The 12,636-nt window shown below is 22.5% G+C and overlaps 2 protein-coding genes across 3 annotated transcripts; one reads left to right on the forward strand and one right to left on the reverse strand.

Moving 5' to 3' along the window:
• Positions 1-568: 568 nt before the first annotated feature.
• LOC112599092 (protein zyg-11 homolog B-like) lies at positions 569-10,267 on the reverse strand. 2 transcript variants are annotated; one of them, XM_025345824.1, is made up of 13 exons: positions 9,640-10,267; positions 7,475-7,669; positions 7,093-7,312; positions 6,600-6,780; positions 6,227-6,372; positions 5,654-5,794; positions 5,350-5,574; positions 4,657-4,765; positions 4,419-4,568; positions 3,430-3,616; positions 3,041-3,318; positions 2,840-2,972; positions 569-701 (listed from the first exon to the last, which is right to left on the reverse strand). In XM_025345824.1, the coding sequence occupies exons 1-13, from the start codon at positions 9,888-9,890 to the stop codon at positions 689-691; spliced, it is 2,229 nt and encodes a 742-aa protein (XP_025201609.1). In that variant the 5' UTR covers positions 9,891-10,267; the 3' UTR covers positions 569-688. The 2 variants fall into 2 exon arrangements, with proteins under 2 accessions (XP_025201609.1, XP_025201608.1); XM_025345823.1 differs by lacking the exon at positions 569-701 and adding an exon at positions 2,617-2,741 and having other exon boundaries at positions 9,640-9,890.
• A 243-nt stretch (positions 10,268-10,510) lies between these two features.
• Positions 10,511-12,106, forward strand: LOC112599080 (ragulator complex protein LAMTOR3-A). The gene is made up of 4 exons (XM_025345802.1): positions 10,511-10,709; positions 11,164-11,257; positions 11,433-11,572; positions 11,906-12,106. Exons 1-4 carry the CDS (start codon positions 10,704-10,706, stop codon positions 12,038-12,040), a joined length of 375 nt encoding a protein of 124 aa, XP_025201587.1. The 5' UTR covers positions 10,511-10,703; the 3' UTR covers positions 12,041-12,106.
• The last annotated feature ends 530 nt before the right edge of the window (positions 12,107-12,636 follow it).

The following is a 12,636-nucleotide window of genomic DNA, read 5'->3' on the forward strand; positions in this document are numbered from 1 at the left end:
AAATTCTGACAGGTAAATGTTTAAAAAATATTTAAATAATTATTTATTTGTTAAATATCAATGATTCGTGTTCAAAAGTACGAAAGATTTTTAAGAAGTTATATAAACTTTAACAAAATATTATAAATACACTAATTAGATCCAGGAAAAAAATACCAAAAATAGACTATACTGAAACAAATATCGCTTACCTTAATTATATTAAATTATTATTAAATGTTTTTGTAATAAATAAAACACATATCAACATACAATATTATTATTGTATAAACATTTTAAATTAAATATTGTAATACTTAATAAGATTCAACCGATGATAGGTTACATAAAAATATAGAAGTTTTTTTGATAGCTTAATATCATAATTCATAACTATAAATTTCAACTAGATACAATGCTGCAAAACTATAATCAAATGTGTTATGATGAAATGAATAATATTATTGAAAATTTCGTATACACATACCCTAAAACTGGTCAAATTTACGGTTTTTTTTTATGACGCCCATTAGGAAAATAGAAAATTTGAGGTACGGATTGCACACACAAATACATTAATATACACTGAACAACACTGATGAATAAAAAACGATTAAAATGCAACGCTGGCCAAATTGAAAATAGTTAAAAATGAATGTAAAAATGACGCGTCATCCACACATCGCATAGGAATGATCAAAATGATGTCTCAAGACGTCATCCTGCAATGAACGTGCTAAGATAAGAAAATTATACTCAAGTAATATACTTTAATTCTGGATTATTAACATGTATAACCCAATACAAATAATATTAAAAAAAATACTGTTTAAAATACTTCAACAAATTTAATATAACTACTGATTAATATTATAGAGATCGAAATGATAAAAAATTTCAGTCCTCATTCTAAGACTGTCTAACAAATAAAAATTTGAATATTAAATAATTTTTTACATTTAATTGGACATGCTCAGGCCTCAGTGTAATGTATACCTGTGTTGTTTTAAGTAATAATTAATAAGTTGAGATGAAAAACAGATGAATTAAAGTTATGGTTATTTTTGGAATTTATTATTTATTTATAAATGAATGAAGATTGAGCTTTTAATATAGTTTCGAATATATTTAATAATTGAAAAGAAATATAGATTAAATTTGTTTTACTATTTATTAAGCAGTGGATTACTATTATGACGTTTTTAGCATGTCTTATTAAACAAAATATTGGTTACTTAACATTCTCATCTGACTAAAAACTATTATTTATGATTAGATGACAATTAGATAATCTCAATCTTGGTATTTTAAAATATTATAAATACTAGACTATTTTAATGATATTAAATACAAAGTATGTATCTCTGATAATGACTTAAAAACTATTAAAATCATGGATTCAATAGTATATAAAAAAATAATGGTTATCAATTTTAACTATAGACACAATTTAAGATATTAATTGCTTTTAAATAGTTGACTAGTTTTATACTTCACATACAATGTAATTCGATTAATAAAAAATATTTAAAAGTATTTAGAAAACCATATGTTATGTTCTACTCAATAATTTGTAAACATTTTAAAATACAAATAAAATATAAGTACTATAGTTTTTAAAAATATTACACAATGTGTATTATGAAACAAATTGTTTTTAAATGTTTTAATCATTATAAGATACTAAATTCATTAAATTGATAAAAAATTGAAGTCAGTAATCATTTTAAAATATTACATCTATCTTTATATTTTTTTTTTTTTTTTTTTTTTAAATAAATATTGTTGTATTGTTATTATTTAAATTAGAACAGATAATAATTTATTATTTGTGAAATTATATTAGTATTTTTTTTATATATTTTAATTTTAATTAGTGTGTTTTCTTACAAAATAAAAATATATACTTAACTTATAAAATCAATAAGACAAGACACATTGAAATATATTTTATAATTTAATTATAGTATTTAAACTGATTCTAAATAAGAATTTTCTGAATTTAATTTTCACTTTTAAACTTTGACAATTAACACTTTTTGTAATATTGTTACATGGATATACTAAAATTCTAATTTTTATTAATCAACTTATTTTATAAATGTAATCAATTGTTTAAATATTATCAAATTGAGGCATCCTACTCATAATGACACTAATTGATAATGGAATCATAGTTATAATATTTAATAGATCACTAAATACTGAACGTTATTTTTTCAAGTTCAAAATTTAAATATATTAAATAACAGTAACCTACTTAATAAAAACATGTTTCAAAGCAAACTTTTAAAATTTTGTAATATTATATATTCATCAATTTAAAAATTTAAAAAAACAAATAGCCCTGAAAATCTTACAAATTTTTTACATTGTTGAAATATTAGAAATACAACATTGTTGGAAAAAACATAAAGATATTTTTTCAAGCATATGATTTTAGATGAATATTTAGTAAATCTAAAAGTCCAAATAGTTAAATTCATTCTGGATACTAATTTTAGTAATTTGTAAATAAATACATTAAAATATATAAAACAAATTTTAATTCGGTTTTTTTTTTCTTTTTTATCAATTTTAATAGAAAATGTTACAATATTTAAAGCATAAAAATCAAGAAATAATTAAAATCACAATAATAGTTAAAGATACAACAAGAAAAATAATAAAATTAATATTAATTTTAATTAAAAGGAATATAGCAAGTAAGGTAGGTAAATGACTAAAATGTATCAGTTTGTTGTACTGGGTTAGAAACTTTCCTATAAACATAATAAATAATAATCATAGTACAACTCACAGTGTGTAGTTTAAATTATTTAATTATTTTTTGAGAAAGCTTGATTTTTAAAAAGCTTACCTAAATTCATTCATCAAGTTTAATATACCATAGCATAATTCACACACTTCATGATCGACTGTTTTATCTAAAGCAATTTGTTGTAGAATGTCAACACCATTTTCTTTATTAAGCATTGCACAATATTTTTTAGCTAAAAAATCAAATATATTTTTCATATTTTTGCATAAATTTAGTAGAATTTATTTAAAATATACAAACCATTTTTAGTACAAACATGAAGTATTGCCCATGCAGCCCAAAGCTGAACCTGTGGTGTGTTAGTTGATTTCAATAGTCCGATAAAAGGCTGGAAAGATCTGTATGCAACCATTTCTCCCTCAGGTGGAACCCACTGCTTTACAGCAAATCGTAGTTCTTCCAAAACTTCAGCTTTACTATTCACAGTAAATGTTTCCCAACTAGGTTCACATGCTAAATGAGCAATTATTCCAGCTGCAAAATAGCTTACATCAATTTGTTCTGACCGCAACAAACGTCTGTAATAAATAATTGTGTAATATACATAATGTATATTAGTAATTGCACCAATATATATATATATATTTATAATAGGTGTAGAAAATAAATTATATAATCTTTTATAGTACCTTAGAGTAGGAATAATATCATTACTGAATAACATATTTCTTAAATGTGGTACTTCAGCTATATTGTTTATTAAACCAAGTACTTTAGTTTCTACAGTACTATCATCAATAAATGTATTTAATATATTCATATATAATGCTAATCCTCCTTCATCAATGAAAACTTTACATGTTGTAGGGGATTCATCTTAAAAATAAAAATAATATTATTCAATTAACAACTTACTTTGATCTTCATTTTAAATTTAAATTAAAAATATAATGTAAAACATAGACTTTTATTTTTGTTATCAATATAAATAATAGTAACACAATTTTCATAACATGCATGCATAATAAATTTATTATACAGTAGGGTGTTGTTAATCTGAACACAGACTAATACAAAAGATGTAGTAATCCAAATGAATTCAAAAATTATCATACTATGATTACTATCTTGATAAACAGAAGTGCAGTAACTCAAAATTAAAACAAAAATAATAGTTAGATACAAGCAATACAGCATTTAATAGGTATACCAATTAAAAAAAAAAAATTTGTTAAAAAAAATACCCCTGAAAATTACATTAATATATGCTACAAGCACAATGATTGATCTTTGGAAAATAAATGCTGTAAGTAAATACAAACATGCATTTTTCTTCAAAACTAATGTATTGAATTTACGGCACTTTTGCTTAACAAGTAAGTATATTTAGAGACATTTTTCCATAAACCCTCACAATAATAATTGTTGATAGAATCACGATAGTACTTCATTTGTGTACATTTAGATATAACTATTTTTGTTAGTTGTGTGTCATACTAAATATAATTAGCAGAATAAATTTAAAAATTAATTTTTAAGTTTAAATTGTGAGAAAATTGGTTTTAATTAAATCATATAAATAACCCCTTTCCTCAATTACTTTTAGATTAACAAAACCCTACATTCAGTAAATATATCACATATAGATATCAACTTATACATTTTTAAATTAAATTACCAGTAAGATTCCAAAGTGCACTAAGTGTGAACTTCATAGTCACATCAACAGTTCGAGTTGATAGTTTTTCATATACTATTGATAACAATTTCGCCATATATCTTGGGTTAGATCCTAATTGAGATGTTTCAGACGTAGAAATTTTTGCAGCTATAATATAATAAAAATTAAATAAATGATTCAAATAAAAAATAATTAATCTACTAATCCAAAAATAAAAATATCACTAAAATCTTACCTAATATACTGCAGATTGCAACACTCATACGGTTCATGACAATATCATTGAAAAAATGTAATGAATCCAACACTAACTTTGCACACCTGAATTTATCCATTTTAACATCCTAATATTTACCAAAAATACATATTATTACTAGACATATTCTTAACAAATTCTATAACATTAAGTTACAAAAAAGAGAAAAGTAATAATTTATAAATTTGTATTATTTCATTTCATTATTTTAACATGGATAATGGATATCTTTTAACTGAGAGAGCCAATCCAAAATTTGTATGTATATTTGCATGTAATAAAATGGGAAACCATTGTCATTAGCAACTGATATATTAAATTTTGTAACCATAATATTTTAACATAATATCTATAATTCAATGTTTATTAATGAAATAGATAAAATATTTTTCTACTTATTTGTTTCATATCCTACTCTAGATTTTTTAACAAATTACAAAAACATAATACACTTAAATGCAAAAAAAAAAATAACTAATAATATATCTATTTGTATTAATATTACTGTATAAATATGTATTGTTAAGTTGTAATATTATTTCAAATAAACAAATAAAAGTAAAAAGTTTATATAGATTTAGGTATGTAATTCTCCCTAGTTTAAATTAATTTGTTTAAAAAACAACTATTGTAACCCCCATTATATAGTTAAATTAATCAAGATATACATACTTGAAGCATACGATCACTACATAATGTTAACAATGTATTTTTTTGTAACTGGTTATGATTAGGAAAACGTTCCATGGCATCTAATGTTGCTTCCACTACTTTAGCCAAAACACTAGGATGTATGTTTAAGGCTAGATCACTCTTGGTTAAATTATAAAGGCAAGCAGTTGCTGCCATTTGTACTGGGAAACTGTCAGGAAGACAGTTCATCACATTTAAAATTAACTAATACAACAAAAACATAAACTATAAATATAAAAGTAATTAAAAGTAATGCTGTGCTAATTATTATAATTTAAATTACTTCTATAATGTCAACTTTAGGGCAGTTATACTTTTCAGTCCATTTAAATAAATGGTAAAGACATTTTTGAATATATGTTGGACGTTTTGTGTAACGTTTTAAACCGGTCAATAATTGCTCTTGTGTCACAATACCAGTAACCTAAAAACATCAAAATATAATTTATTAATTTAAAGTGGTTTTTTTATACAATATACAATATACTTTCGATTATCTGCGAAATAGGTTGGCTTGGCCTTCATGGATAAGCGAATTCTGTGGATAATCCACAAAATTCAATAATTACAAATATATTATATGTATTATTAAAAAAATTAAATCATATAATTTAAATAGCATTTAAGAAAAATTAAATAAGAGCATATTTTATTTTTATTTAAACATTCATTTAAAATTACGAAAATGTTTTAAATTTTATTATAAAAAATTAAAGATACACATGTATATATAATGAAATTTTTTTTTTTTTTGTATTGATTCTAGGAAGACTATAGATAATCAAGAGTACACTATATAAAAAATAATTAACTAATAAATCATAGTTTATTATTGATATATTTAAATAATACTAACCACTAAGTCTGGATTATATAATGGATGAGTGGGAACAGTGAACATGGCCAAACCACAATCATCCATATGCATTAAACCTAAGAATCTTAGTTTTTTATGAGTAGTTAAAAAATCTTGCATTATTCTTGGACCAACATTATCACTTCCTAAAAAATTTGATTCAATTTTTTCAGCAATGAGTATTTAATATATAAATAATATATACTATATTTCCATGGTATGAGATTTAAATAAGTCAAAATAGAAATCAATAAAATATATTTTGTACGAAAAATATATGATTTATTAAAAGTACTTCATACCATACAGATTAAAATGAATGATGTGATTTTATAAGTTAAAATATTCCATTATACAATGGATTAAAACTTACCAGATATATCCAATGAAACTAAATTGGGTAACCAATCAGGATCAGTCAAAAATTGTAACCATGGTGTATCACAGCTAAAATTTTCAAACGGGTGAGAATATTTTTCAGATGATAAATCCAAATGTGTCAACGATGTCATACTTTTAAGTGGACTAAAGGCAATTAAATGCATTGTAGCTTCCTGGAGAAAAAAAATCAAGTTTTTATTATTTAACCTTAAAAATTCAATATCATATTATGATATGTTTAATTAAAATAGTGAATCTTAATTAAATATAATTATTGAAATTATATATATTTATATATAGGTATATATAATATGTATTTGTAATTAAATCTACATATTATATGAATATTGAATAAATCTATTTTTAAATTCAATAATGAAATGTCTTTCACTAATTATATCTTAATTTTTTATTAAATTATCGATTTAATCAATTTTTTTTTTTTTAAACTATGTAAATAAAAACAAATTGTTTTTAGTTTTTACCTTTAAATTGTATACACTTAATTTTCTTAATTGGTTTTTCTTCTTTCCCAATGGTAAAAGTGTGTCAACTTTTGTATTAGAAATATCTAATGACTCCAAAAGAGGCAAATCTTCAACTACAGCAATTAAATTGTTGGTACTAAACTCAGTATTACTTACATCAAGTGAACAAAGGTTTTTTAATTTTGATAATGAAACAGCAACACAAAATCTCAAGTCACTGAAATTATAAAATAAATAATATTTACTTAAATTTGGCTTTATTATGAATCATAATTAAATTTCATTTAAAAATTATGAAAATATCTATTTGACTTTAATTATTAAACAAATATGCATTAAAAAAGACATTTTACATAATTTTATTTTAACAAGAACTTACTAAGAATCACTAATGAATGAACTGTTTGATACACTTAATGATTCTAAATTCTGTGTTGTCCATTCACCTAATGAACCAACAAGTTCATTTACTGTACAATCCAAACCATAAACTTTAAGTTTTTTAATTTTATGCTTTTTTAATGTTCTTAGTCCTTTTGTGGTTAAATTTTTTGTTTTTGGTAGTATGACATTTCTAAAAGATATACAAATTATTACAATATATATATAATAATATCATCATTACGTAAACTATCTACAATACTACCTAGATAATAAATTAAATTTGAAAAACTAAAATAATTGTATATTTTTAATTTTAAAATATATTTTACACAGTTTTCCAAACTTTTTTCATTTAAGACATTATTAATGTTAATAATACATGCTATAATACTAATATATTATAGCATGAATAATTTAATTATTATAAGTTAGATTCTAACCTATTAATGAAAATTAAGTTTCTCTCAACAAATCTATATACTACAAGTATAATATATTATCTGCTAAAGATAAGATACAACAAAATTAGCCATTGAACTAATCGTCTAGACAAATTTTAATGCCTAAATTAAAAAGTGCCTAATGTCAAAACAGAGAACATTTTACTGAATATTAATTAATTAATTTAGTTGCACATTAGTACTTACTATTAATAAATTCAATATTTTAATAAACTTTTTTTTTTTTTATTATTATTTATTTATAATCTATATTAATAAATACAATAAGTAAATTTGATCACGGAGAAAGAAAAAAAATAACAAGAAGAATGCAATTAGAGGAAATATCTAGTGATGTTATTCAGCAATATTTATGATAGTAGAAACTAGTAATAGCATTCTCTAGTCTGAATTTAAGACTTTATAGATATATATACATATTTTTTCAACTAATTTTTTTTTCACATAAATTAAGTGTGAATAATATTAGATTAATAGGTCCTTGGACCATTTTTTTTATCGACTGGTTGTATTGGGAAGGTATAAGGAGGAAAAATTGGATATAAAAGGATCTGAATGATTAAGTAGTTTGTTATAGAATCGTGTAAAAAGTTTAGATGTTTGATCGGGAATGGCCATTAGGTTGTGGAAATTATGAAGGATTCGATTACTAACATAACAAGAGGTATTGGTTAGTGTTCTGAGGGATATTATTGAAAAGATTGAATAATTTTTATGTTTGAGTTTCTGGACCCTCCTCAAAATTAATTGGATTCCATAGGAAGCCAAGGGAAGAATAAGTTGTTTGTGTACTATTTTTTCTTTGTAGTGATAGTTTGGATTTTAATAAAGAACATAATTGATGAAGTCCATGGTTTAAGGATTTCCTTTTCATTTTAATATGTTTCCCAAGTGAGTAGTCTATCTAGATGCATCCCAAGATATTTTATGGACCATTTAGTTAGTATTTGTCTGTTGTTAACACAGACTAGAAGGCAGTCATGAAGGTGTAATGAAAATATTATGTGAGAGGAGTTTTACTCATTAATTCTTATTGTCAATTTTAAAAACCAAGTTTGAAGTTATGGTTAATATATTATTGGAAAGGACACTGTTTCAGGATTTGGATTAGATGCTATTATACCTGCATTATCAGTAAAAATAGCCTTAAGTTGTGAAGTCATTGTGTGGGATGCCTGAAGAGTAAATTTTGTTGATTGTGGGTGAAAGAACCTACCTTTGTGGAACTCCAGCATTAATACAACGGTATTCAAAATAACAATTATATCAGTGTAAGGTTTGAACTTTTCTTCCAGATACAAATATGAGGATGGCTGTTTTGGCTTTTAATATAGCGAGAGAATTATTTGTAATCCTTAATAGAGCCATAGTTGATAATGAATTAAAATTTTTTTTAGTACAAACCCAGATATTGAGCTCTTATTATTTGAGAGGAACTATAAGATTTAATATTTATACAAATTGTATTTATTCAGAATACTTTTAAGTGTATCTGATAAGTTATTGAATATCTTTTTTGTCGTTTGGCAAATTTTTTGAACTCAGATATATATTTTTTAAGACAAGAAAATAAAAGCATTGTTTAAAAAGTAGTGTGAATTCTCATAATTTATCAACAAATTATTTATAAATTAATACTTACATACTTATTTTACTGAACCTATAAAGTAAAATATTTTCAATTAATAAATAAACTTACCTCAAATAGACATTTTTGTGACTGAATAATGATAGTATCTCATCATTAAGTTTATTCCGTATACTAAGTTTTGTTAACAACATCTCTGATACTTCCATTGGCAAGTATATATTTCTATCAATAAACATATACTCAGGTTCAGAAGGCTGTAAGTCAGTCTCACTTATTTGTTCAGCCATATAAAGTTTTTCTATGTTGTTGCAGACATAGTCAATGCACAAATTTTTTAGTGTTTCAGGATTGGCATACATTATGGATATTAAAATCACTTGCAGTTTAAATGTAAAAAAAAAAAATAACAATCACAAAAAACAATAATAAATGTATGATGGCTACTATGTTAGGCCTTTAATATTTACGGATGAGTTCTCAAAAGTTAATAACTAATAATTAATACGAAAGTCACATTATTATTCTATAATAGTCAGCTGATTTAAGATGATGATTGATGATTGAAGTATAATAACAATATTATGATCCGTCTAAAAGTATTATACTATTATAAGTATCATGGTATTATCATTAATCACGATATTATCTTTTCTGTATCGTGAGACACAGTGAACTCTGACTACAATACATAACACTCGATGGAACAATTTATTCACAAATCTGACGATTGATAAGAAAATAAATAAACATTGAGAATTCACTAACCAGTGGGGGGGGGGGAGACAACCCACGACATCTACTTAATAATTTTGATTTATTTGTATCCAGGATTAATTATTACCTATATTTTATTTTATAATGTATTAATGCATTATTCCTAAAAGTAATATTACTAATTTCCTGTAGCTTATAGACCAAAGAATATTCTATGATAACATTGTCTGATAGTAACAGTATGAATGTGTGATAACATTATTATTAAAAATTATACATTTTTTAACTAACAAAATTTTGTGTTTATAGTTATTAAGATTTTGTAACACTTTTACAGTTATACAATTAATTTCTCTGAAAAATATTTATATAATATTTGCTTTTTTTGAAAATATTAATCCTTTTTTTTTATCAAATTCTATCATCTGCCTAGCACATCGAAGTACAATACAATAAATATGGAGGTAAACAATTTTGTTCTTTTATGTTTAGCAAAAAAATATTTAAATACCCGTGTATATGGTTTTAACAAAGTTAATAGTTTTTAAAATAAAACTAGCAATGTAATATATCGATATGTAGTAGAAAATATTATGCTTACATATCTACACAATTTTGTTTAAATCATTATTAAAAAATAATCTGATTTTTTAATTTATCTATTATTATATAGAGAAAAAAATTAAATAATGATTTATTATTTAATATTTTTGAAATATTATCTTACTCATAATTTCAATTTTAATTAATTTTTGTTTATTACTAAATACAATTAATATTTTGAATATTTTAATGTAGAAATATATATATATCTATATACTTTCATATTTTTAAATTCAATGGTGCAATAATTAAAATTTACACCTATGTCTTGAACATAATACTCAATGTAATACTATAAATTATTAATTGTTTTAGGATTTACGAAGATATTTATACCAAACCTTGACTAAAGTTGAAGGTCTTTACTCAATTCTAATATCTGATCATGATGGTGTTATTATTTTAAAAGGTAAGTACTAACAATATCATGTATATATTTTTACTGATATAATCAAAAATAAAATATGTAACTTAGAAAATATTTTTATTTATATTTTGATATCAACTATCTAAATTATTTATGTGTTATTAATGAAACATTAATTTTTCGACCTATCAATATTAAGTACCTATATATGTTATAGCCCATGCCAATAAAGCATCTGAACAAAATTCAAATTACAAACATTCATTTTTATCAGAATTTAATTCTGCATCAGAACAAGCAGGAAAATTGGAACTTGGAAAAAATAAAACAGTGATTTGTTTTTACACAAACAACCAAGTGCGTATTTGAAGTTTAGTAAATTATAAAGTAAAAAATTAATTTTGATATGTTATAATATGACATAATTTTATGTAGATACCTATTTTATTGGTTATTTGTAGTTTATATTATTTCATTACTAAGTAATGTTGGATTATTCTTATTAAGGAACATAATAATTAAATTTCTATATTTAAATAATTTAAAAACAGTTATTGTTTTTATTATTTATTATTCATAATATTTTCAAAATCTTTGAACTAAAATAAAGTCATATTAAAAACAAAAAAAAAATTGTTTTTCACCATATTGAAATAACTTTTAATTAATCTTTATTTGTATTAATTTTAGATAGTCCAGTTAAATTGCTCAAGATTCTTAATTACATTTGTGGCTTCTGAAAAAGCAAATACTGGTAATATATTAGGGCTAGAAAAAGTACTGGAACCATTACTTAAGGATTTACAAGCTATACAGTTTCCTTGATTGTTTTTTATTATTAATATTATCATTATTATTATTACTATGTTATATTATATAATATGATAAATCTTTCCTTTCATATTAATGATTATTATTTTATTCTATTAAATATTTGTATTGTGCACTTTTAAGAAATTAAAGGGCAATTTTGTATATTGTTAATGTTTTTACACAAATTAATAAAATACTAATAATTTTACTTTGATTATTGTATTTATAAACAATATAAACAATATTTCAAATTATTTTTATAAAATACTATTTAGTACAAATATTAGGAAAGTATAAAATGTCTTTGTATTTGAAATATGTTTAACTAGTTTTAACTTAAATTTAGTTTAATTTTTCTGAACTCCTAATTAATTATTACTTTATACTTTAAGTTGTTAATATTTATTTAACTATATACTTTTTAGAAACTTTAAATAGAACATTTAAATTCATTTTGAATTTAAAATTTATTAAACACAGACATTTTTTAATGCAAATTCTTGAACTATGTTTTTAAAAAAAAAAAAAATAATACACAATACAATCAACCTTATCATTAGATTTTCTAAAAAGGTTTCTTTTTTCGCTATTCATATCTGTCATGTGAT

The sequence above is a fragment of the Melanaphis sacchari genome, unplaced genomic scaffold, assembly GCF_002803265.2.
Source record: "Melanaphis sacchari strain LSU unplaced genomic scaffold, SCAv2.0 Contig4_pilon_pilon, whole genome shotgun sequence".
NCBI lineage: Eukaryota > Metazoa > Arthropoda > Insecta > Hemiptera > Aphididae > Melanaphis > Melanaphis sacchari.

Coding starts and splice junctions, on each gene's coding strand:
- LOC112599092 (XM_025345823.1), bottom strand. CDS start 9,890: ATGTATGCCAATCCTGAAACACTAAAAAATTTGTGCATTGACTATGTC. Junction 5,795..6,226: donor TATATAATCCAGACTTAGTG/GTTAGTATTATT, acceptor TGATGTTTTTAG/GTTACTGGTATTGTGACACA. Junction 2,742..2,839: donor AACTTGATGAATGAATTTAG/GTAAGCTTTTTA, acceptor TTATGTTTATAG/GAAAGTTTCTAACCCAGTAC.
- LOC112599080 (XM_025345802.1), top strand. Junction 11,258..11,432: donor TGGTGTTATTATTTTAAAAG/GTAAGTACTAAC, acceptor TATATGTTATAG/CCCATGCCAATAAAGCATCT. Junction 11,573..11,905: donor GTTTTTACACAAACAACCAA/GTGCGTATTTGA, acceptor TATTAATTTTAG/ATAGTCCAGTTAAATTGCTC.